General features: G+C 39.7%; 1 protein-coding gene across 1 annotated transcript in view; it reads left to right on the forward strand.

Moving 5' to 3' along the window:
* The window catches only part of fcho2 (FCH and mu domain containing endocytic adaptor 2), a 62,660-nt gene that overhangs the window by 13,106 nt on the left and 22,376 nt on the right, over nt 1-27,178 (forward strand). Inside the window, exons 2-14 of the mRNA XM_084745481.1 lie at nt 511-602; nt 6,028-6,102; nt 6,196-6,337; nt 9,410-9,562; nt 9,795-9,899; nt 11,926-12,024; nt 16,175-16,271; nt 22,025-22,069; nt 22,837-22,906; nt 23,024-23,048; nt 23,281-23,337; nt 24,495-24,552; nt 24,729-24,904. Coding sequence (XP_084601607.1) covers nt 511-602; nt 6,028-6,102; nt 6,196-6,337; nt 9,410-9,562; nt 9,795-9,899; nt 11,926-12,024; nt 16,175-16,271; nt 22,025-22,069; nt 22,837-22,906; nt 23,024-23,048; nt 23,281-23,337; nt 24,495-24,552; nt 24,729-24,904 — 1,194 coding nt within the window. The remainder of the gene's footprint in view (nt 1-510; nt 603-6,027; nt 6,103-6,195; nt 6,338-9,409; nt 9,563-9,794; nt 9,900-11,925; nt 12,025-16,174; nt 16,272-22,024; nt 22,070-22,836; nt 22,907-23,023; nt 23,049-23,280; nt 23,338-24,494; nt 24,553-24,728; nt 24,905-27,178) is intronic.

The raw sequence follows: 27,178 nt of genomic DNA on the forward strand, positions 1-27,178 counted from the left end.
CATCTAAACCATTACATATTTAAATAAGCAACACAGAACATTATTATTTATTTATTTATTTTTGGTGGTAATAGTAGTCGGGGTTACAGTATATGTACTATAAGGGTATGGTTTAAAACATAAACCCAACATTTTTCAGTCATATTAATTATTCAGAGGCACATTTGCATTTTTAAAGCAACTGGATACTGTTACCCAGTGGCATGGTTACGGCAACACAGACAGACAGTTGTCTGGTTATCTCTGGCATTAAATCCTTGAGCCTTAGACCAGTTTACCACAATTAGTTTTAGACATTTTTTAATATAAATTACTCTCAAACATGGCAAAGATGAGTATGGTTGACCAGAGGATGCTGCAGACACATCTTGAAGCTATGCAGGCGGTCAGAATGCTGCTTGTAGAAAAAACCTTCACGGTACGATGATGTCCGATCAATAACTGAGGTATTGTTGTTTGTTCTGCTCTGTGCTTGTTCCGGTGACCGATCTATTTGTCTCTGACGTGCAGGGTGAAAAAAATAATGGCTTCGACGTGCTCTACCATAACATGAAGCATGGCCAAATTTCCTCCAAGGAGCTGACAGACTTCATCAGAGAAAGGTAAGACGCTCGCTGCAGTCTGATACACACCACACGTTAATGTTTTTAATTTAATACACACAGCACATTAGTCATTAACCTGTTTAATGTGTCTAGCTGGCTCCTCAGTACATGTTGTAGCTGTCTTGTGGTTTTTCTTGGTATTTAAATCTATTTCCAAGTCATCTCCTGCAGTTCCAGTTCATTGTATTGTGCTTGTAACAGCACCCAACTGTTTAACTGAGGCTACTCAGAATTTGCCTGATCGCCACGCCTTATTACATAATTGCCTGATCGCGATCATTTGAGCTGGGGGCAACCATTTTGCGTAATCGTTTCCAGTCACTTGTATAAAAACACCTGACTGAAATAAACAGCAGTGTCATATTTCTATTACTATTTCTGTCATTTCCCACCCTCTGAGGTTTCCCTGGCGCTCTTTTAAAGAGATGGTTTAGATTATATGAAATGAGGTTGTATGAGGTACTTACCAATACTCAGTGTATTATTTACAATAGATCCCGGCTGGCGCATACCCATCAGCGTCTCTGTCAGCAGCAAAATGTATTTTAGCCCCTTAAAAAGGGTCCACCTGAAAAAAATAAATATGAGTTCAAGTGTGTGCTGTAAGCCAAATATTGCTCTCCAAACCAAATCCACATGACAAAGTAATTTTACCACGCAGAACATAGGAGTTGCTGGACTACTCCTGTCTCAACCTGTTTTTAAAACACAGAAGTCTCACAGTGGCAGACCAGCAACTCCTTTGTTCTGCGATGTAAAATTACTGATTTTGGCCATAGAGTTTGGTTGGTTTCTACAGAATAATATTTATGTAACCGTGGTTTCCCTTCAGAAAAGTAAAGCAGTGGAAATATTATAACCATAGCGTACACTTAAACTGATAACTTTTTAGGTGGATATTCTGTGGCTAAAATACATGTTGTTGCTGACCCTGTCCACAGCAGTTCATTGCTTAACTTCCATGATGGTACTCCTCTCTGCTTCTCTAAATTAGGCATGCTGACTGGCATCTAATGTATCAAACACACTGACTATCGACAAGCACCTCATGCAGCCCAATGTCAAATAATCCAAACTATCCTTTCTATTATCTTGTTACACCACTTTGTTTGCTCTAAGAGTTTGAGTAGAATTAGTGCCATTAACTGTTATATCTCAGGGCATTGATATTTGCACAGTGGTAGTAGATGGTAACATGAGGTTACTTGCATAACCCCGGTTCTCTGAAAAGCATGAGTGAGTGTCTCACATTAATAATGAGACATGAAAGAGAACACATGCATTTTCTTTTGCTGATTTTCTTTATATTTGTATTACCCAAACATATTCAGTTTACTGTGATAACATGACAAAGCCTCACATTTGAGAGGCTAAAACTACAACATGTTTAGCATTTTTTAACTATTATTGCTCGAAAGATTACGACTATCAGTTCCGTCTTTCTCTCTCTAATGGAGTCTCATTTATCAGGCAAATCAACCCGAAAATGTAGTCAGTAAATGTGACATTGTGACTGAAGGTAGATGTAGATCAGTGTGAATGTTGTTCACACCTAATCCCCTTGTGAAAGAAGCTTAAACCTTCGCCCACCTGTAACCTGGCATTATGTTACACACCTGCGGTGTCTGCACTACAGAGTGATAATACCATAATAACAGCTTCTTTTTTAAATCCTTCCCACCTCGATGAAGATTAGCTTCACCATGTCAGAGGTGTGTTTTTATAAGCTGCCACGTGATAAATGGTTTACCACTGGAATTCAGCTGTGGATTCCTCGGTCTACCTGACTGTGAAGAGTGCACTCAGTTACTCTGACACTTTAATATAACATTCGGTGGAGGGTTTGATATGCTCAGTCAACTCTGTTTTCTTGAAAAATGCTTGGAAATTCAAATTAAGAATAGAAAATAACAACTATAATTAAATGCATGAATGTAATGTGACATGTATGAGATAGGGCACCATCTGAAATATACCTTTGTGGATTCCCAGAGATATTTAAGATTTGTTTCAATATAACCATTGATGTAAAAAAAAAATTATTTATCTCATTAAATAGACATGATGGAAATCTGTCTGGAGAATGACAGTTTTAAGAAATAAAACTGCCATATTTTCTGGTTTCTTTACTCCGCTGTGACAGCAAACAGAATATGTTAATCAATATTTTTCACCAATTTCTGACATTTTGTAGATCAAACCAACTAATCGATTAATCGAGAAAATAATAACAAAGTGGTCAAATTCACAGAAAGGCAGTTAAATTAATGACAGCGTGTTTAAGTTCAGCCCTTTTCTTTTGGTCTCAATAAGTGTCTCTTGACTGAAATTAAACATTTTATAATGCTAAACTTTTAAGCTATATCTCCCAGCCAGTTTGTTTGTTTTGCTTTTGTAAAAACAAAAAAGCACTTATAACATAAAACTTGAGCAGATGTACTGTTATGTTGTGGCAAAGGATTGTCCTATAATTATTATTGCATCACTTGCTGAGCTCATTGTCACTGTTTTAACAGTTTAGACTAATTTTTGTAATAAATCAACTTTTACCTTATCGCGTTGTTTAATCATTAACGCTCTTTGCACTCTGAAGGACGCTTGTTAATGAATCAATACATCATTCATGAAGGAGACACGAGTTCCGGTAGAGACTGATTTATTGTGTTGTAACTTATTGCTCAGGGGAATCATAATTCTTATCACACTGTGCCAGTTTCCAGGTCAGTTCACAGACAGAGGAGTGATAAACTGCACTGTGGCTCCCTCTGGTGGACAGAGAGGCTCTGTGCACTGTTAACATATTTCCAGCGTCATCACTTCTGTATTCTGTCTTCTCCCGACAGCATATTTAAACTAAAATGATATTAGCAGTCTTCATGAAGTGAACACAAACATCCATTCAATTCTTTGTAGGTGCTTTGCTGCAGTTTTCTGCACTGAGAGGTGAAAAACTACCCACACACTGCTGTCTCATTTTCAGTTCTTCTTTTATTCAAAGTGGACTGAACGTTTCAAGAAGTGACCCGAAGAAGACTAAAAATAATCTTAACTTAAAGTTCACAGACCAGCTTTTTCTAGATCTCTGAAGTGCAGCTTCTCAAACAGTGTCTCCTAAATCCATTCTGCATACTAACCCTGTACAAAATTATACAACCTGTGCAAATTCTGGCATTGATCAGACTATGACTTTGGAATATCACTGAAACCTCACAAAAAGAAAGTAAAAAAGTTGTTCTTTAGGTTTATTACTGTTTTTGTCATTCAGATTTTTTTTATTGAGCTGTTTTTGCACAATTTGTACAGTTACAATTTATTTCTCCAGTCATGAGCCACTCCTCTGTTTCATTTGTGCATTGCATTGTGGGAGAATAGCTTCCATTAACAGCCCATTAAAGAAGTGAACATATTTTATTAAAAGTAGAAAAATCAGAAGAAGAAATTCAAAGGTTGATTTCACAGTATGAAGATATAAATGTACAGTGTATTGCACAGGATAATAGCACGTCAGAGATGAAGGATATTTGTATGTACCTATATATACTGTAGTAGAATAAAAACATATTCTGGATATATTATATTAGAAACTTTTATATTGGATAGGATTAGGATATAGTATAGGATATGATTAAAAAAACAAACAAAAAAAAAACCTTTCGACCTCAAGATCATCTGTGTTTAAAACATGGTCAACATTTGATTTACAGTGTTTTGACCACTGAAGGTCTTCCTCAGGTCACTCCTTCATCTGAAGAAGACCAGCTGTGGTCAAAACATTGTTAGTCGTGACCAGAGACAATGAGAGAGAGAGAGAAGATCTTAGAGCACAGAATTACAGACAAAGATCATTCCTGCCTAAAGTCACTTTTAGGTAACCTGGAGGAGCTCATGTCAATGAACAGTATGTGGCAACTAACATAGTAAAATACAACAGTGTGCAAAAAATCTTAAATCATAAAGAAGTCAAAAGTACAATATTTCCCTCTGAAATGTAGTGGAGTTGAAGAATAAAGTCATAAAACAAACACACTCAAGTACCTCAAGTTTGTACTTAAGTACAGTGTTTAAATGGACTTACATTTCACCACTGAAATACAGCCACCAGCATACAAAGTACAAAACAGGAAAACAATATTTAGAAACAAGTCAAAGTTCACTTTGAGAAGTGGTGTGCATGTCTTAATATGAGGTCGAAAAGGATGTGTGATAATGTAGGGGAAGAGCTGTGAAGAATAATAACCTCCTGCACACACAGCACACAATTTAAACTTGTACTTTCTGGTTTAGAAGTTTGCAGACATTATTTCTGGCACCTTGGAAGTATTTACAACATGATAACATATAAAAATAACCTGCTGTTCTGGGCTCACACTAAGATGTGGAAGCAGGGATGCGGCCTATAATGCATTTGTGTTGTGTGTGAGTTTGCGTTTTCCTCCATTGGATGCTTGTTTGTATGTGTGTACCTGAGTGTGTCTGCGTGTGTGTGCACGATTGTCCTGTTTCCCCCTGGCTGACCTCCTTCCTGTGAAGTAACTGCAGAGAGAGGCTGGCTAAATGAGACATGCATAATTCAGGCTTCCACTGTAACACTGCCGCGCTTTTTTTGGTTTTGTTTTTCCTTTTTTTTTTTAAACTCCTGTCACTTTGCTGCAGAATGAAGGAATAAAAAAGGAAATTGAGAGAAGCAGGGAATTCAAACACTGGCTTTCATACTCTGTCAGCTTCAACATGAAGTTTATGAACAAATCACAAGCCAAGCCACACTTATTTGCCCACACACGGCGCATGTGGTCAAACATTTATGCTGCAAGTTCTAAGTGAGTGTTTCTGGCTGGGATCTCCAGTTGTTTTAGTGGCATGCTCTACTTCAGCCATAACCCAGTTGGAAATACTTTGGAAAAACTTTGTCATACTACACGTTAAAAGAGGTTTTAAAGGGAGAATTGTTCTGTTGACCTTACTGATATGTAATATTGTTAAAGGGATAGTTCAGATTATTTGATGTGGGGTTGTCTGAGGTTCTTATCAATGGTCAGTGTATTAGCTATAGTAGATGGTGGTCAGTGCAACCACAGTTAGGAGAAGCAGAGGGGAGTACTAGCACTACCTTGCACACCTGGAGACTAACAAACTAACAGATCAAGGCAGCTGTAAATCAGACTCCCATGTCCTGCGAGGTAAAATTTCTGATTTTGCCTATGGAGTAGTTGGAGAGTCCATTGCTTAGCATCCATGCAGGTACTTGTCTCTGCTTCTCCTAACTGTGGACGTGTCAACCTGCATATGTTATAGCTAACAGATTGACTATTGATAAGGACCTCATAAAACCCCAGTTCAAACAATCTGAACTATCCCTTTAATTTGTGATCATTTATGGTGATTTATAAAGATGTGTGTGTGTTGTATTTTTCCTCTGTTCTAGGAGTACTATTGAAGAGGCCTATGCCAGGTCCATGACCAAACTGGCCAAGTCAGCGGGCAACTTTTCTCAGCTTGGGTGAGTTTTTTGAGGAAAAGACCTGTATGAATTCATGTAAGAGCTAAAGGTCTTCCCATGTTCTAGCCTCTGAAGTGTGATCTTTTATCCCAGGACTTTTGCGCCAGTATGGGAAGTGTTCAAGAGCTCAACAGAGAAGCTGGCCAGCTGTCATATGGAGCTAGTGAGAAAACTACAGGAACTTATAAAAGAAGTTCAGAAGTATGTGGAGGAGCAGGCCAAAGCACACAAAAAGGTAAGGAAATGGAGAACTTTTGATAATGCTGTCGATATGGTAACTGAGTTCCAGTACCAATACCAAAACAGTTATCTTGTCGTTGCTGAAGTTCTCAAATGTTAAAGGGATAGCTGGGATTATTAAAAATTTGGAAAAGCAGCGAGTACCAGCACAGAAACTAAGCAATATACCGCTGTGAACAGGGTCAGCAACAAAAAGTAGTTTAGCCAGGGCTAAAACACCTTTTGTTGCTGAGCCTGACCACAGCAGTCCTTTGCTTAGCATCTGTGCTGGTACGTCTCTCCGCTTCTTCTAACTGGGAGTGTGCCGACTGTCATCCACTGTAGGTAATACACTTAGTATCAGTGAGTACCTCATACAAGCCCACTTCAAATCTGAACTGTCCCTTTAATGTTGTCTAGACACAATCAGCTGTACAAAAACTAAATAAAACACAGTGCAAACTGAAATGTTATTGGAATCATAGACTGTTTGGCCAAAGAATAAGTAAAGATGAGAACAAATCTGAGCAGAGATTCATGCCAGGTTTTGGTATTTGACAGATTTTGTCATTGTTTTGCAAGTCACAAGTAAATCCAAGTCGAAACAGGCAAGTCCCAAGTCCAAAACTATGAGTTATGAGTCCTAAACAAGTCATAATGCACTCTTCATCAAATGCAATGCTATTATAACAACAGAGCCTCAGCTTACCATTGTGCAGACTCAGCTGTAGAACAAAGGTTTTGTGTTTCTTGTCCGTTTGCCCTGCACGTTTTGAATACTGCAATTAATTTTTTGTTCACCAGCTCATAGTTTTTGCATGTCAACAAAATTATCTTTGATATATATATTTTTTCCAGCTCAGTAACGTAATTGTAGTTCTTTATGGTTCTCTCCTGCAACTTTATTGGTTGTTCTTGGACTGGTTCTAACTAAGTAACATACTTTTTAATCTTTTGGCTGAGGAAAGATATCAAGTATTTACCAGCCAAAAGGCTCAAGTCCAAGTAAAGTCATGAGTCATTGCTGTTTAAGTCCAAACTGAGTTTTTGATTTTTGCAAGTCAAGTTTAAAGTCATCAAATTTGTGACTTGAGCCTGACTTGTATTCAAGTTATTTGACTCAAGTCCATACCTCTGTATTTAGCTACCAACAAAGTATACTTAGAGGTCTGATACCCAGCTCTAATCAAAGTGCACACATGTCTGCTTGTCCTTTTCAAGAACTGTTATCATCACAAATAGTTTGTTGCACCGGTGTTGCCACAAGTTTGTCTTAATTGTGTAAAATAAACAGTTTGTTTCCATCATAAGATGTTTCACACTCTTTCCCTGGAGTTAAACACGCTGCCAATGTGGACCTCCACAAAAACGGGAAATTGCTTAATAGTTGACTCTATCCTGAGAAAATGTGGCGTGCAGTGTTATTCTAAGAAGCATTTTTTTCTACACCTCACTCCTCTATCTCCCCTCCCAGCTGAAACACACCATCAGCTCGCATCTCATGCATGAAGCCACAGAACACAAAGTCAAATAGGAGCTTGGAATTAGTGGGTCTGTGTTTGTGCTTTCAGCCTGACAAAGAGGCTGTCACAGTGTCTCTCCGTCACTTCCCTCCACTCCCTGTTCCACTGTGTTTCTTGGCTAACTTGCAGATACAGTGCATACTGTATTTAAGTGGTTTAAATAAATAAAAATCAACACTCGGGCTGAGTTTCATTTATACTTTTGATAATTATTATTGATTTTAAATTCTCTCTTTCTAATAAAGACCAGCAGAAGGATGATTTTTTTGCGCCTTATTATGAATTTTACTGCCTTTCTTTGAATGTAACTTTTTTTTTAAGTACTAATGGACCAAAAAAAATAAACTGTCAGAATGGCGGGATGACTGGTCCTTTTGTAATAAACGATTTCTTCACGGTCTGCACACATTTTCTCACTCCGCGCTGTTTCTGTTGTTGTGTCTCATGTCGTGCAACTAAACAACACGCCTGTTAAATGGTCGGCTGTTTTTGTGTCACTTTCAGCACGCTCCTTTTTCAAGCTGTTTATGAGCCAGAGTGTATTTGTTATGGGCTTTCATGGCTATTTGCATTTAATGCACTTCCGTGACTTTATTGAACATTTTATTGAACAGTTTTCTTATTGTTATTGATGTGTGTCAATTGCTGATACATTTCACTGTTTTGTTGGTGGAGGCAAAAAAGTAGTTGCTGTAGGTGCTCATAATTTGTAGATAATTTAGGATTTTGCCGGTTCTGCTCACTGCAGTGATGTTTACATTAAACCATAACTGTGATAAAATTATGTGCAAACTGATCATTAAGTATCATATTCATTAAGTGTAATTGCACTTTTTGTATGTTTTTGTACCGTTAAAGTTACAGATACTCCCCCTCTCTACAGTCATGTTTGAGTCTAATTTCTTTGCCAAAAAACACACAATGAACAAAGTTAAAGATTATTTTTTTTAATTAAATTTTCTGTAGATAATATTGCTGTTGTTAATCCTTTTAACCACAATAATCATATAGTCAAAATCTGATGTTATGACAGCCCTTTGCCCAGCACTGTTTTTGTCATTACAGAATTTCCAGTCACCAAAATTACAGTCAAACATAATATTTTATTACAAAATTAAAGGTTATTTTACAGCTTAATCTTAAACAAACTATTCTACCTTCTCTTCCAAGGTTGTCAAATGAAATCTGCTAGAAGAAACGATTCCCTCCTGAAGCACAACTCAAGTTTTTTATAATCATCCAGCCAGCAGAAATCAATATAAGTGGAGAACATTGTACTAAGTAGCTTTAACTGTTCCCTGCTGCACTGTACAACAGTCCTGTGTCACATGCTGGAGAGTGAAATCGAGGAACTGTGATAGTGTTTTATAAGAGTAATAAAGGAGCCTCTGTCTACACTGAAATTGTCTGTTTTGTTATGATAAAAAAGGGTATTCCAGGACAAGCATTGACTATGTTGACGTCAACAAGAACCAGCTCCATAGTTATCAGAGCAATTGGTGACACATGCACTTATTATTCAGCCTGTTGTTCACCCAGTAAAAAACACATTTGTGTGTTTCCAGACAAAAGAGGAGGTGGCGTCCACCCTGGAGGCTGTGCAGAACATCCAGACCACCTCTCAGGCCCTGCAGAAGTCCAAGGAAAACTACAACGCCAAAACCGTAGAGCAGGAGCGCCTCCGCAAAGAGGGGGCCACCCAGAGAGATGTGGACAAGGTGGGAGGTCACATTCGCACGTACACACACACACACCCATATAATCATGGTATGGTAATAAGCCATGATGAAGTGCCTTAACGCTCCACTCTGTACAGGAACTTTAACCTCAAAAGCTTCTTGCCTTCAGATGTTAAGTGGAGCTGATTTTACAGTTGATCTGGGAAAACAGAGGCCCATTGTGTGCAGTATATAAACTGATGATAGCCATTTATCTGTTTATGTTTTGCAGGCTGGAGTAAAAGCCAAAAAAGCCACAGAGACCTACAAGTCATATGTGGAGAAATATGCCACAGCTAAGTCAGAGTTTGAACAGAAGATGGCAGAAACTGCACAGGTATGAGCGCATGAATGAAATATGTACCCACAAACTCTGTCTATTGTCTGTCTGTTGGTATGCAACACTTTCGTTGTGTAATCTGTCAGCCCCGTGTGTGTTTGTGTGTGTGTGTTCTGCGTTTCGTGCCCTGTATCATCTCCAGATTGTGTTTTTTCCTCTGTAACGGAATCACTGTGGAAAGCCCTGATTGGATCCATCTGAGGGACTGATTAGATAAACTCCAAATTAAAATCAGATCAACAGAATTTGGCCTCTATATCCTCCTGCACCGCAGCAGCTCCGCCACCAGAAATGGTTCCAGTTAGACGAGCCGAGCGTTTTTTTTTTTTTTGGTTTTCCCCTCAGTTTCTCTGCGGCGTTGAAGCAGCAGCTCTGCTTCCCCAGGATCACAGTCTACGGCTCATCTCAAAACTCAGCAGCACATGTGGACACGAGTTATAAACACCAAACACATGTGCTCTCTGACATCACCGCGGCTCCTACATGTGTGTTCCCTTTGTCTGAGTGTGTCTGTGGGTGGGTGGGTGTGTCGTGTGTGAGCGTATGCTAGCTGTTATCGTTGTGAAATGACAAAAGAACAGTTTTATTTGTGTCTCTGTAGTGTAGATGCAGGAGTGAATAGCTCTTCATCTGTGTGTGTTTGTGGTTAGACAGGCTCATCTTCCTCCCCATCCACATGTGTGATTCTCCAGTTCATGATTATTTATACTCATTCTCCTTGGTTAACCCCAGAAGCCCAGAGTCAGACTCAAATGGAAGTAAATACCAGCATTTAAGGTTGTGCTGCGCACCATACTGCTGTTCAAAGCCAAAAAAAGAACCCCCGTCAATATGTCTCATGAACAGAATAAGTGATATCTTGTGGAAGGAGCGCTATAGACCTCCCAAATGGACACACCAGCACTGGCAGAGACAGAAAAAGGAAGTGAGGTTTCCTTATGCTTCTTGTTTTCATGTCTCTTTAATGAGACTGACACCATGATGCAGACTTGAAAGGGCTTGAAATGAACTTCTTTTCTCAGTGTCCCACAACTGTTCTGTGTTCTACTGTCAACTGTTCTAGTCCTATCAACCGTTGTCTCAAACTGAAGTTTTACATGCTACGTAAGAAATATAGTTCAGTAATTTAGTTGCATCATTTTATTTACTCACTCTGGTCTGCCATGGAAGTTCTGTTAGTTGTTCCCTGCGCTTATGTATGAATCAAAGACTAAAATCACCCCAGGTGTTTGGCCCCGATCACCACTCCAGTCATCACCATTTTTTTTAGTCACTGCAAACTGCGGTGCGAATGCAAACCTGTTTCTGGTTTTTTATACGGCCTTAGAAGTGTACTTAATACTTAACTTAACAGACACACCTTGAACATACCTAACTAAACACCATGACAGTCTGTAAGTGTGCATGTGAAGTAGTGCAGAGTTCATGCCACTGACACCTCACGTATGTTTAATTTGATCACATGTGCTGTATATTCCATGATGCAAAACACAATAATTTTATTTGTAAAGCTTTTAACGGTTAGTGAGGAATAACTGAAGTCACAGAATGAAACAAACAAACTAACCGATCGAGGCTGTGAGTCCTCTGCAGCAGCCGTGGGTTCGACTCCCGCCCATGGCCCTTTGCTGCGTGTCATTCCCCCACTCTCTCTCCCCATTTCCTGTCACATCTTCAGCTTTCCTGTCATTAAAGGCATAAAATGCCCCCCAAAAAAGAACGTCTGTCAATGTATATCATGAGCAGAATAAGTGACATCTTGGGAGGAGCTGTATGCGTGTGTGTAAGCGCCATAGACCACCCAAACAGACATACAGGAAGTGGCAGGGCCAGAACAAGGAAGTGGACTTTCCTAGGCTGTGTTTCGTCCTTATTTTCCTGTTCTTCTGTTTGAAGAGACTGACACCATGATGCCGATTTGTTGGGACACAGTTAATTTGATTTCAAGTTGACTAGATGATTTGTTGCGTTGTCGTGCCATGACTCCCTTCGCCTCATGCGTGTGTGTGTGTGTGTGTTACAGAAATTCCAAGACATTGAAGAAAACCACATTCTCCACATGAAGGAGATCATTCAGTCATACTCCCAGTCTGTCGACGAAACACACGTCCAAATCGGAGAGGTGAGTGTGTACACACGCATACACATGCGCACATACGTCCTCTCAAACATTCCTGTGGGTGGAGTAGGTGTCTTGTTGACCTGAGGCTGTGCTCATTGGGTTCACTGTGTGTCATATCAATTAGTGTCGTCTTTGATCTCGCTAATCGTTTAACTGAGAACCAGGAAATGGTCCATTCAGCCTTTTATGCCAAGCAATTAAAAACTGATCAAAACTCCCTCTCAGCCTATCTAAAACACCTCCAGAAGTCCAAACACTTGCCAAATACTGAGTCTGATAGTTAAAAGTGCTGCACAGGCTTGTTTGTCTCTGGGTGAGCGTGTTTAGGTTCGAGAAAATGGCATGACGTTCGATCAGGTCCAGTTGTGAAGGCTTTCAAACATCATCCGCAGATATATTAATCAGTATTCAACATTAACCAGAAATTTATTTATCCAGCAATCATACTTATCATTGCCTAACTACAGTCTGCTGCTCTGCTGTCATTAATCTGAAGCTGCTCAGTTGTGATGCTGAAGTTCTCTTATCGTCCATAGAGGGCATCGCAGCTCCACCAACAGCATCTCCAGCCTGCAGCTCGTGCGGCAAGTTGGAAAGAATGTGGAGCGACAGGCTACCGCAGGTTATTCAGCCCCACTGTTCCTGCTTCTGAGCAGGAGGAGATGGGCAGTGCTGCTGCCTGTTGCTCAGCCAAATTAATAAAACACTGCCCCAAGACAGAGCGGTCAGTCAGGAAAACACATGCAGTCGAAGAAATTATGATTCAGTGATAAAATACTCTTCCAACCAGGTTGTGACGTTTTCTTGGGATTATTATTGTCACATCTGGGTGAGGCAAGAGACAGAGGGAGGAGGGTGAGAGCAGGTCGAAGGAGGCTGGGACCAGTTTCAGCTCTGCAACATTGTGCTTAGTCACCGAGCCCACAGGCATCTCACACTGACAAGCAAACAGACAAAATCATACATTTGCATTTAAAATATGAAATATTGTGGGTGCTGTTTCAGTCAGACACACACACAAGATGAAACACACAGCCCCTGTGCGGTGTTGTTGAGTCATTTTATTGATGTTTGTGCAACCTTTCACCTTACTAGTGTCTCTGAGCAAGAATATTAACCTCCAAAACACAGTTATCATCCTTGTTTGTATTAAAAAGATGTATTCTTCAATAAAATATTTATACACAAATTAATCTTTTAATGACACATGGTGAGTACTAGAATATTAAGCAAAACTGCCCATACAGGTTAAAGATCCACACCGTAAGTAAAAACCTTTCTTTGACTCACAATAAAGTAAATTTACAAAGTCATCAACTGTACTCAGGTTAGTGGATACAAGAGTTAAGAATTCCAGCATTAGTTTTGTCACGCAAGAGAAAAGGAAAGTAAACAAAACGCTTCTATGGTTCCCTTTCAATGGTTGAATATAATATGTGTGCCGAGGGAGTGCAGATATACTGAAGGGTAAACAAATACAATACAGTTATCAGAGGAGGTCCCTGAACTATTATCATTTAAATTCACTCTTAACATCACAATATGCACTTTATGTTAGGCATAATAGTAAAAATCAGTTTCTCTTAAAGTGCTAAAATCCTTTTTTTGTAGCGTAAATTGGTTAAACTTGCTTTAATCAGTCATTTGAATAATTTAAACGTAATCCCAGATGCGACAGAATATCATTGCTGTCTAGTGAAAATTATTTCAAAATGTCAACTTTTCATGAGTCAAGAGAAAAAGCCATGTTTTCAGCTTGGTGGCAACTCATTTTTCAGATGGTCCAGTGGCTTTGTAAATGGTTTGTTTGGCTTTAGAGATAGAATTATCTCAACTCATAAAGGAGCGCTCCCTCCTTCAGTTTTATTGGAATATTCAAAATCATCAAACGTGGAGATAAGTGGTAAACAGAACTCCCCCTGCACAGGTAGTATAAAGGGTTCAGGTGCTGTTCGGTCACAGGAACATTGCCGCACATTGATGAGTTATTTTTCTCCTTGGAGTGGTTTTCACTGGACAGTGACGATATGCTGGATATTTTACTGATTTTTGCCTAAATTTATTTACTGTGGGCTACAAGTAGTCTTGAAATTACTTACAGAGAAACGCCACCAATTTCACACATCAAGCCATTTAAAGGTCTTGTGAAGTTCAGCTGCAATCTGGTCATTTGCCTCAAGTGATGTCACCTGAGGTGGCCAAAAAATTAGCACCAGCCGCCATCCCAATGCTGATAGCGTACGCAGTTGGCTAATAGATTTGCTTCACTCACCAGCCAAAAAAAATAATGGTAATCTATTGATTAGCTGGTCGAATTTGAACATTTACTAGCCAATTGGCTGGTGTGTAAAAATGTTAATTTTGCACTGCACTTGAGGCAGTGTCAGACAATGTCCTTATTGCTGCACTAGCAACTTCTAATGGGTGGTCAAACCATCTGCAAAGGGGTCTGCATATGTAGGGTGGGATAGCATGAATCTGTATGTGTCTTACCCCCTCTCAGTGAAGCTTCTCAGTGCCTTTTATTAGAGGAGACATGTCCATTTACACTCCCACCAGGTCAACAGTGGCGGCAGGACTGACTTTCTTCAACAGCAGTTGTACTTGCCTTTTGGTATGTAGCTTTTCCAGTGTTAGAGTCCAGTGCTTGAGTTGCTGTCAGTCCGCAGATTTTAAACCACCAAAGACGAGTGATTGCAGGGAAGTGCCGTGCATGAAAGCAAAGCAAAGCAAAGGGTACCTGTAACCGAAGGTGTCACTAAAATCAAGAGGTAATCACGTCAAGGCTCAGTCGGTATCAGCTCAGTGGGCATGAAGGATAAGAGGGTTAGAATGAAAGGATGAGAAGGGAAAGTACGCAGTGTAAAGAAATGAAAATACCTTATATAGATATATTAAGTTGAAACATGAGTGGAAGGAAGTGCAGACTAGAGTTGTTCCCACAGCAGAGAGCTTTTAAACCCACAGAAGTGCAGGTGTGTCTGTTAGCTTGCGTGCTGTGTTTGTTTTTGTAAGTGAGCATTTCTGTGTGTGTGTGTGTGTGTGTGTGTGTGTGTGTGTGTGTGTGTGAGTGAGGATCCCTTGAAGGCAGATGCATGTTTTGAGCATGTGGTCGAAAGTCTCCGCGGGATGAGCTCTGTATGTGCGTGCGTCTGTGTGTATCTGTGTGTGTATGCGAGAGGCGAGCGGGGCACGCAGGTTGATGACCTCCGTCGTGGCAGCAGCACCTGACAGATCGCGTGTGCTGCACTGAGCATACTTCCTCACCACGGCAACCTCCCCGCCCCCTCCTCACCCACATCACCCCCCCCCCCAAACATCCTCTCCTGCCAGGGCACAGAAGGCTAATGCACTCCACCTCGCCACAGGGGCCCAGGGGGCAGACACATATGTGTGTGTATGCGTGTGTGTTTGTTTGATAGTGGAGCCTCTCTGTGCTTACAGTATCACGCACATCTAAATGGTTTGGTGAGCCACTGCTTTTCATCCCCATGCCTATACATCGCTTTCACTTCCCCCTCAGTACACACACAAGCACACATGCACATCCAAAACAAACAAGCAAACAAACACTATCTTTCCTCTGATACTGCCCAAAGGGCATCAGCGGGCCACAGTGCCAACAACAATGATTCAACCTGACACAATAGAGTGACAGTAAAGTACAGTATGTCTCCACAGGCCAATTACTTAAAGAAATGTTATAAATACCAACTAAAGGCAAAGCAGTGTGGGTTACAGAAGGAACCAACTGCATTTGGCTCATGTTGTGTATATCATAAAACAAATCACACCATACGTGACGCCACTTTTATTTCAGTTATGTCACGCCATACACGCATTTCAAGGAGTGAAGAAAAACAAAAAGTCAAATGAACCTAATTGATTGCAGCGAATATAAATGATGAAGAAATCAGTGAACAATTGGCTGTTTAATTCATTCACCTCAACACTAAATGGATTCAAGACTCAAGAACTTCTTTGTCATTGTGCAAACACAACGAAATTATAATAGCAGTGGATGATGATCTTAGATGAAGTTCTGCTGCAGTTGAACTTCTTTTCCCATGTGCTCTCCCCAGCAAGTCTCTTAAACTCTTAAGTTAAAGCTAATGTCAGTAAATTTGATTTATTGTTTTGGATTTTCTAGGTCCACAACGAATTTGTGAGGAACATCGAGAACACCTCAGTGGAGAGCTTAATACAGAAACTGTCCGAGAGCAAAGGAACGGGCAAGGAGAGACCAGGTAAGCCACCAGAGTCTTATACCTTTATTTGTAATAGAAGCTTTTTGCACCAACATCATGATCATGTCCCGGTGTTAGCTGGAGGCAAACATACATCAGCTTTGACTACCTTGGCCAGTCCGTAAAACACATGACAGACAGAAATACAATAAAACTCACAAAAAAAATGTATCGGCCAGTCTTTCCACTGTTATAGCAATCACAAACTCTTATTTGCTCAAATTAAATCCTTAATTCATCATGTTAGCTGTGAAAACAGTCTGTTGCTACGAGCTGGTTTCCTCTCACTCATCCTCCAGCTCAGTAGGTGTTTACTGTGCTGTTGCAGAGCATCATCTGTACGGAAGTTAGCAAAGTTAAATGACAAAAATTGACCCAAAAAACAACAAGCAATAGACTCGCTAATAGACAATATACAGTACAGTGCAAAAGTTGAAATCTTTGTCTGGGAGAGACCCGATGCAGTATGACCACCGTGTGTCTTGTTGCTGTGCTCAGTCTTGTCATGGTGTCTGACCTGTGACATGAAACTGTCTTCCACAACCTCACCTTGATAGCAGAGTTTGGCTGTTTCTCACCCAGTTTTAAGCCTCTTACACAGCTGTTTCTGTTTCAGTTAATGACTGTTTCAGCCTACATATGAAATTGATGATCATTAGCACCTGTTTGGTATAATTGGTTAATCATACACCTGACTATGATCCTACAAAATCCCTGATTTTGTGCAAGTGTACCTAGAAGAATTGATGCTGTTTTGAAGGCAGAGGGTGGTCAAACCAAATATTGATTTGATTTAGATTTTTTTTTTCCTGCTTGCTCACTTTGCATTTTGTAAATTGATTAAAATAAACAATTACATTTTATATTTTTTGAAAGCACTCTTACTGTACAGCATTTCTTAACACCTGCCTAAAACTTTTGCACAGTACTGTATTTGTCTAAACCCTATTATAGAAAGATGGTCCATCCATTGAGTTAGAGCGTACGCAAGACTATAGAATTGAGTAGGGATGGTAGGGACATGTCCCTATCAATATCCAGGGACTACTTAATTCCCCAGCAGTAATTTTGATCTTGAAGTGAAAGTATAACCACTGTTGTCAATGTTAAGTAATGAGATTGCACACAAACAACATGTGTAATTCATGGCACAGTTCAAATGGGATTTGTCTTTTGCCATTGACTACCGTTCATATTTTTTCCAAAATACATTTCCATGGGGCACAACAGAAGGGGGGAGACTTTGCCCCTCTATTGTTCTGCCTCTGCCCACAAAAAATGCCATAATGTTTCCCAACAGAAAAGGAGTCTATAAAAATATTTGTTGGCATCTGTGTTGTGTGTCAATAAATTAGCGGGGCCTTCTGCCCGTTCCTGCCTCGTGGGGCGGGTAGGGGCATATGGAGAGGGGCAATTAGAAGTAGGAGAGGGCCATCAGAGTCAATCATAGTAATCTGCTGTAAAGGTAGGCAGGCTTGACATTCCAGTAAGCATGTGACACAGACTAAGCAGGCAGAACCAACCTTTTCAGGAGGTCAGAGCTCAACAATGACTCTTGTGTAAACTTTGCCATGCCACAATAATCAAGGGAATACTCCTCAGACTCCTTTGGCTCTGCCCCCTCACCTCCCTCTTTTTCACACACGCGCAAATCATTCATTGATAGTTAGTCATTTACTCTTGCAGATTGCAAAGTTTTATCCTGTCAATCTATTTTGCTGATATTGACCAGTCTGCAAAATCTGATACATGTGAACAAATTTGTTGTAAATATCTTATTACTTCACTCGTCCCTGTACTTGTACTACATTACGTCAGGTCACGGGCACAAAGGGTTCACCTCTGCTGTGTTTGTGTGTACACAAACGGTGACCCCCGTGTCCAGACGCTGCGTCCGAGGAGTGGTGGCCTTCATTTGTTTGGACAGCAGAATTAATTGAGGCTAAAAAAACGGTCAGAAAATTCCTCTCGTATCAAGCTGTTCATTAGGGATTGCGCAGCAGCCCCGGCCCTGTCAGAAAAATAACCTGTCTGTCCCCTGATTAAATAGCTGAACGGATGGCCGGTCCAGTGCCTTTAGAGAGAGAGAGGTTGAATAAACTTTCTATTGCGGAAACAATCCCAAAGTGACACGCTGCGAGGCAGGGGGGTTCGGAGTGTTCAACGATATCCAGCTGAGCTGTCAACTGGCGGTGGGCCAGACACGCAAACCCCCCTCCGCCCCCCCTCCTCCCCCACTCCCAGTGCCATGTGAAGCATATGCAATTTAAAAAACCATTCTCCGCTCATGCGTGACTGCATGCTTCCCTCACAGAGAGTAGAAAGAAAAGAAACATCTTCCCCTGTATAAACAAAGTCGTCTGTCTGTTTAGGAGATGTTTAAACAGTTCCTAATGTCTGCCCAGATTTAGGTAATATTCACGTGTCTGGTGTTTGGACTTTTTCTGCAGTTGGTGTGCATAAATATTGTCAGATGCAATCGCAGGATGCTGGCGGCAAAGAGTTCCTGCTCTGCCTGTGCCTGACGTAGATCCACAGCGTTTGTTAAACATCCCAGAGCTTGAATAAAGAATGCAATTTGTAATTTTCCAGTAATTTCCCCCTTTCTGGGTTCTTTTTTGAATTTCTTTTGTTTGACAACTGATGCATTTAATGAAAGATGATGTCAAATGAGATAATTCCTCTCCAGGAAAAGATACACCTCACGAGTTCAGATGCTCTCACCTGTTTTATGTCACTACACTGACCGAATTACGTTCTTGTTCGCTTCCTCCCATGGGAGAAAGTTCTTGAATGAGCATGCCAATTTCGTTTTGATTGGCATGAAACTTGCACACACACACAAGCAGTCGTTCGTGCTGTCTTTGTGTATTCGCCGGCGGTGAAGAGGCCCGATATTGCACAGTAGAGTAGATCGGTCATTGGTGTACTTTATCCACTTCACTTGGCGTGATGCATGCCTCTCGTGACTCGCCGCTTCCCTGCGCTTCACTCAGCATTGCACACGCCAAACAATGCGTCAATTCTGCTCGCGACTGGCATCCTCTGGGGAGGCCGCGTTGGACTGCTGCTACTGTATACGTTTTGAGTTAAAATATCATTAGCTTTGTTGTTTTCAGGTCAAGGCATGTTAGTGTATCGGAAATCTTGCCAGAGGGTCCTGCCCTGTCTCTCCCTCCTGCTCATCTTGCAAGCTATTAAGCTTTGTGGTTGTATCCAGTGTATCTGTGTCTATCTGGTCTGATAGCAGAAACTGACTGCCTGTCTTCCAGGTCAGGCATTTTTAATAGGACATAGCTTACATATGGTATAACAGGAAATTGTTGATAGATAAGAAGAGTTTCTTTTAGTATAAATGGATTAGATGTGGTATTCATAGTTTTAATGATAGCATGATGGGAGATGTTTGTTTTTGGACGTGTATTGAATTTGGGAGATTTCTACAAGTTGAACATTGAATTTTCGCACCGAAACTCAGCCGTCCTCAACTTGTGCTGTCCACTTTTCCCATGAAGTGTGATGTGGTGTTTCCTCAAGGCATTGTTTCAGATAAAAAACGAGCTAGATAGTCGACAAAACTGACGGACAAACTCCAGTACATCACGTCCTGAGATGTATTATTATTATTCTAGTCACTTAAACTCCTTCACTCACTCCTAAATTTTTATTGCCATTTTTGTTTGTTCGTGTTTTTCTGGTTCTTCTGTAAGGATCGTGTTAGCAGTCTGAGTAGACTTAAACCCACACTTCAGTAGCCCCGAAACCAAAAATATTAATAAAAAAACAGAAAATATTTACTAAGGCATTTGACATATCTTCTGTTTAGCTGCCAGGTTCAGTCACGTAACTGCTAAGAATAAACTTTGCTGAAGGGTATGTTTAAATTTATAGTTAAACATATTGATTACATGGAATAATAAATCACAACATCACACAGATACCAACAGCCCAGCCTCCCAGATCTCTCTGATTGACACGAACACTCATTGCATGTCTTCCCTCTGGTTTTCCTGCAGCTTTTAGTGTGTGTGTGTGTTTGTGAAAAGCCTCCATAAATGTTTCTGGAGGCACACTTGAAAGCGTGACAATCTGAGTGCAGGCCCTCGGAGGTAAATGTGTATAATTGATGAGCATTAAATTAAGTGTAAACTCTGTTGTTTTTCCCTGTTTCCTCATCATTTGAATGACGTATCCGAATAACCAAAAGCAATGTTATTTTTTGTTCAAATAAACATGCGGCTGGTTCCGCTCCATGGGATATTATAGTTACTGGCTGGAATGGATATGATCATTTGTTAGTGAGATCGGTTAATCAAAGTCGCCATGATTATTGGAGTGGATTTGTACACTCAGCAAAAATATAAATTCAAGAGTTGTTTTTTCTCCTATTTTTCATGAGTTCGAGAAAAAATAAGAATTCTTCTGTGCACACAAAAAGTTTATTTATTTCTGTTCACAAATTTGAGCACTTTTCCTTTGGCAAAATAATCCATCCACCTGACAGGTGTGGCATGTAGAGATGCTGAGTAAACGGCATGATTATGACACAGGTGTGTCTTGGACCGGTAGCAATAAAATTACACTTTAAAATGTGCAATTTCACATACTGCAGATACCTTTTCATCACCAAGTCAAGACCTGCCATACTCTGTCTCTGATTGGTTAATACATGTTGTCTTTGTTGATTGGGTCGGTTAGGTTTAGGCCTGAGGAGTGATTAGGGCTGAGGTAAGAATATCAGGGTAAGTTAGTCAGAGACTAGAAGAGTATCTTTACCTCTATGTGAAATAGTAGCTCAGTGGCTAATAAATGTTTTTTCTCAAGATCAAACTGCACATTGTAGAGTGTCATTTTCTGACCAGTCCAAGACATACCTCTGTCATAATCATGCTGTTTAATCAACATCTCTGTATGACACACCTGTCTGGTAGATGGATTATCTTGATAAAGGAGAGAACGTCTCAGTGAACTGAGTCAATGTTTTATTATTTACCTTTTTAGGCTGCAGTCAAACCCTGCATAACCTTTTCTGCAAATTTAATTGAGTCATCGTAGTTTCCAGTTACTTGAGTTTGTGTTTTTGTTGAGTGTAGCTCGTGTGTGCATTTATTATGTTTGTTTGTTTTAGATATGTTCTGGATTTTTTTTTCCTGGCCATTCTTTGCATGCCAGAGAGGAGGAGAGAAGGGCATCTCTTAAGCCTGAGAGCAGATTTGTCCATGTGGCTTTAAACACTTCACTGCATGTAATCTCGAGCTTGTTTGTCTTATTGTAATAGGGTTAGTGCGTTGTTGCGTGTCCCATGTGGGGAGGTTTAGTTGCAGCTCAGTTTAGTCTTCATACCCGCTGTTTGGTCTGAATACCAACACTCCTGGGTCGATTTATTGGTTCATGATTGTGGTGATTCACGTGTCCCAGGTGGGGTTTAGAACAGTATGTGAGGAAGACTCAGTGCTGTAGTTTAGCGCTTTGTGTTCCCAGGAGGGAGTGTCACGTCTCTGTGAGGGCCACCAGACGCACAGTTGACTCCGCTATTGACCCTGTCTGCCCTCTGGGACCAGCCTGGCCCTGTTTGTATACACACTCTGTATGGCACGCCAGACTGCATGTTGTGTGTTTGCCAAAGTGTGTTTGTGGAGTGTGTATGTGTGTGTGTGATTATTGCGTGATGTACATTCACAGCATTCACAGCAGTGGGTCATTGACCCTTTCTGTGCCAAATGAACCTAAATGAATTTTTTGTGTCTCATTAGGACCCATTGAGTTTGAGGAGTGCAATACAGCCATTGCTATTGAAGGTAAGTCTTGTTACAGCAGTTAAGGGAAGTTTTAACATATACATTGCAAGTAACATTTCACTTCAGTTACGCAGCTAATGTTTAAAGAAAGTTTTTATTTTTTGTATAAGATTTTATTTAAATTTCTCAGGATTTACAACATACACTTTGCACATAAACAAGACAAAGACCCGCAATCGTAACAGCAAAACAAAACAAGTTATGTTAAAATTCTCAACATCTTTTACAGATTTTTTTTTCTGTAAAGATCATCAGATTGTTGGTTTTATACCCTGACAACTGTCATTACCTTTTTTTTTTAAATTCTGCTTAAAAAATGTAAGTTACATGGTGTCAGGTGTGATATAGCCAACATAGTTTTATTTTTTGTACCAAACTGAGGCCATTACTATTATTATTGTCTTCTGTGTTTTTCACCTGCCTGATTCGTATAAGAATGTGGGGGAAAAAAACACTGTGAGAATTGCCAATCCTGGTTTTGATTTCGATTGATTTTCGATTTAGAAAATTTGGAAATCTCAAAACCCTTAATAACAACGTACATCTACTCCATATAAACACACAAGTTCTGTATCTTCATATCTGATATCTGCACTTAAACAAAATATCTTACACATTAATACACATATTATTCCTCTTTATTGAGCACTACCATCTTTTATTCTTCATCATCTCAGATCTTCAACAACACAACCATCTTTTGTGACCACTCAATAGTGTGATTTTTTTAAATCTGTGGTTAAAAAACATTCTGTTTTTGTATTAAGGTGCCAAACCCAGAAAGAGGAAACCATTTGGCATCCCCGGTCGCAGGAAAGACAAGGACACAGACTCCACGTGAGTGAAGGCTTCTGCATCTTTAGTCCAACAACACAGTTTATGCAACTTACCTTTGTTTTCCCACCGGTAATGAATTTGAATTTCATATTCTGACATGACGATCTTGTCTTCCAGGGAGTCTACAGAAGTTGAAATTGCTGTGAGTAAATTTTTTTTAATCAAATCAGCTAGTTCTTTTTAAACTTTGAGTTGATGCTTCAGCTGATAATTCAACGTTGTGTGTTCAAACAGGAGGAGGTGCAAAAGATCCTTGTTTATTATATTCTGCTATGTATCAAGTGACTTTCTCACGTTCTCTTTCTCTGTTCCCTCCTGTTTATGTTGTAGATATGCTCATTCATTCATTCATTTCTCTCTGTTTGTGCTTGTAGAGCACTGCCAATGGCGCTCCCCATGGACACTATGGAGCCATAGACATCCAGAATGCTGTAAGCAAGCTAAAACACACAGTGAATATTCTTATCCACTTATTTTTTACAACAAACAATTAGTGGTACTTATTTTTGAAACATTTTCACACATCATATATCCTCTAAAGTCAAGTGTATGAATGTTTAATGTATTACAAAGTTGTGAAAATGTTAGCTGGCACCACTCAGCTCTCTGTGTGCACAAAGATATGTTTGTTCACATGTGTTTCAGAAGTTTCTTGGGACATTTTCCAATGCTTCTCACTGGCAGTGCAGAATTAAATGATTCTCAGTGTGTTTCAAGTTGTTCCACATGTAATATAATTGTAGACACTGTGTCTATATTGAGATTAATTAGTCCCTGTACCTGTTAAACAAATGTCAACTACATGATCTACACTTGATGAACCGATTAACTTTTATGGCAGTTTATATGTTTAGATTGGCTTTAGATTGAAATGGAAAAAAAAAAATCCTCTAAATTTAAGTTTTTTAACTTTGCTAAAACTTAAGGTGAGGAGTAGAGCTGCATAATTTAAATAATTTTGAATTTACAATATGGCCAAGTGCAGTATCCAAATTACAGAAGCTGCAAGGGAAAATGTGTAACAAAGTAGTATTATAATGATGTACTGTAATGCTGCAGAGATAATCTGGACTAAAAATCTTGTTTTTCTGATGTGAGAAAATGTTTGTTGGGCACAGAGTGACATAGTGATTTTAATAGTTTTTTTTTTAGATTAATATGCCAAGAGAAAAAACATTTGAAACCATTTAACAGGTAATAGTCAGTTAAGTAATTAATATATTATTAACAGTTAATTGTTTGATTACATGTATTGAACAATTTTAAACAATTCAATTAAATGTATTATTGGTATTTTTATTCAGTAGGCAATTTGTGTTGCAGCAGGTGTTATATAACATAGCAAAACATAAAAAACAGCAATATGACAGAAAAAGATACAGCAGTTGATATCAGGTGCAGAGAGCGTGAGACATTTAAGCTCCTCATTCCAAGGCTGACAAATGTCCACTATATTATCAGTGTATTATTCTGTACATCAACAAAACATCAGTTGTGATAACATGTGATACATTCATTTTAAGTTTGTGTTAATTGCGTAGCTCAACAAAGTTTGAGTTTAAACTTTTTTCTGTTTGTGTTTTTACAGAATGTTCCACAAGTTGATGCAGAGGGCTTCTGTATCAGGCCAGAAGTAAATGAAAACGATATCCTTCTCATTAGTGTTGACGCTGTTCACGCTGTCAGGCTCAGTCCAGCTTTGTTACTGTTTGTTTTTCTGTTCACGCCCGTCTGCAGTCTGAGGAGCGTAGAGGACTACTCTCTCGTTCTTTTTCTGCTCTCTGCCTGTTCCTGTTGTCTCCTTAACTGTTTTTCTGCTCACATGCCAAAGAGAATTCCTTCTACTCGTCCAGCGACTCAGAGGACGAAGATGAACCCAGGAAGTTCCACGTAGAAATCAAGCCCGTTCAGCCAAACAACGGCACGCATCAGAACCGAGCCACCATCGACGAGCTTAAAGCCTCCATCGGAAACATCATCCTGTCACCCTCAACCTCGGTAGGGCTTCAAAAACACGCAAAAATAGAAACCCCAAACACAAACCTGTTGCTGCTCTGCTCTGCTCTGCTCTGCTGCAGCAGAGGTCTGCTCTGCCTCTGCAACACTAGAGGGCAATAGGAGAATACCTAACCTCTGTCACGGTGGATGTGAACGCCATTTAACCATACAATCCCTCATGTAGACGCTCACCATTAGTCACTCTTTTCTTGAAGCTTATTTTATTTACACTGGAAAGGCATATGTGTTATGTCTAATTTATTTCACACGACAGATTGGCTTCTGATTCAGTACACATTTCATGTTTTATTTTTACTGCAAATTCAGTTTCATGTCAAACAAGGAAGGAAAAATATCAAGAACTCAGAAACAATAATTTCTGAGTTAAGTATCTGATGTTGTTGGCCTCGCACACACGCACACACTGCCCTCCTTGTAGGCACTTAAGGGAGAGCTTTGCGGCAGAGAGAAGCCGGTCTGATCCGTGACCTCAGTCATGGAGCCCTTCATTCAGCTCCTTTTCCCTCACCATCACTCAATCTCTGAATCACTCTCCCTCCGCTCGCTCGCTGCTCTGTGAAAATAGCCGCTGCCATTAAAGTTTCAAACCACTACTGCTTGTGTGCAAACATGCACCGTGTGTGTGTGTGTGTGCGCTGTTGTTGTTAATGTTGTTGTGGAGCGGCTGAGAGGGCATGCTCAGTGTCGCGGAGGGGGTCTAGCGGGTTTCACCCGCCGCACTCTCCCGGCTGTCACGGCATCTTCTCCTCGGCTTTGGCTGCCTCTCCCTTCTTCCTCACTGTTTGCGTTGTACCTCGCTCTCTTTTTTCTCCACTTTCCTCCTCATTTCTTTGTTTGCTTTCACTCTTTGGGTTTTATTGGAGCCCACTTGCTCTAGACAGGACTGTGTTGTGGTTATTTATGAATACTTTATGGGGTTAGTTGCCTAGTTTTTACGAATGTTTTCTTTTTTTCCACCCGTGGAATTAATGATCAAGATAAGTTACAAGTTTATAGAGGATGTTTTTTTCTATTTAATGTAACAAGAAAGATGTTCTCTTATAAACCTTTGACTTTGTTCATTGCAGTTTGGTTTTGCTTGTTGTCGAGACTCAAAACCCACAATTACTTTCTCAACCTAAAAGCACAAAAAAACAAAGACCGCTGTTTGTGCGTGTTGACTCTGATTTTCATTTAAATTCCAGAATAGTCACTACATTTTCTACTTTCCTCTCTTGTCTACAGGGTTTTCCATGCCTGTGTAATACAAAGGTGGGCCACCTTTGTATTATTGGGCTGCCATCCCTGTTAAAAATGGCAACAAAAATGGAAAGGATTTAATTTCTTTACGCCAATACCTTTATGCTGGCTTTCCTACATTGGTGAAAGTCATGATTAGAAAATTATAATAAATTGGTTTCATGTAGTACACCTATTTTGACTGATAATTTTTAATTATTTTATGTAACACATATATTTGAATAGAAAATAGAGCCAGGAGAGTGAAAAGAAATTAGTAAAAACTGTTTTCCAGCTTTTGCCACCTTTGTCTCCAAAACATCCAGGAAAACCGTGTGTGTTTACATTTCTGCTTTAGACCTTTTTCCTATTTTATATTTGCTGAGAAGTTTTGGATTTAAGTTAAAAATTTTAAGTTAAAATATACAAGGTAATGACAAAAGTCGCATCATCTTGTGTGAATTACTGAGAGATTTTCTTTTCTTTTTTTTTACATCTTTGGAATTAATAACAAAGATAAGTTAGAAGATAATTGAGGATGTTTTTTTCTATTAAACGTTACTACGAATGAGGAACTTTCATATTTTGTTGATTTTGGCGGCCCCTGTGGACAAAAGCAGTAGCGTTGTCACTGTAATAACATAAAATATGATGTAAAAATAAATTTATCTGATTTATCCTACTGGCTAATACTACTCACTTCAACTTTGTTTGGAAAAAATGTTAATGTTTCATCTGAATTCAGAGAGAGTCTGTTTCATAACCAACTCAAAACTCCTTGCAGTAGCTTTAATGTAACGAGATTCAGAAGGAAAGATGTTCTCTTTTAAACCTTTGACTTTGCTCATTGCAGTTTGTTTTTGCTTGTTGTCGAAACTCAATACCCACAAATACTTTCTCAACCTAAAAAGTACACAAAAAAAAAACTTTGTTTGATTTGCCTTTAAATACCAGAATAGTCATCGTCCTCTCCTGTCTGTTCACATCTCTGCTTCGCACCCTTTTCCTATTTTATATTTGCAGAAAAGTTCTGGA

Source organism: Lutjanus erythropterus, chromosome 20 (genome assembly GCF_056507025.1).
Source record: "Lutjanus erythropterus isolate fLutEry1 chromosome 20, fLutEry1.hap2, whole genome shotgun sequence".
Lineage (NCBI taxonomy): Eukaryota > Metazoa > Chordata > Actinopteri > Lutjaniformes > Lutjanidae > Lutjanus > Lutjanus erythropterus.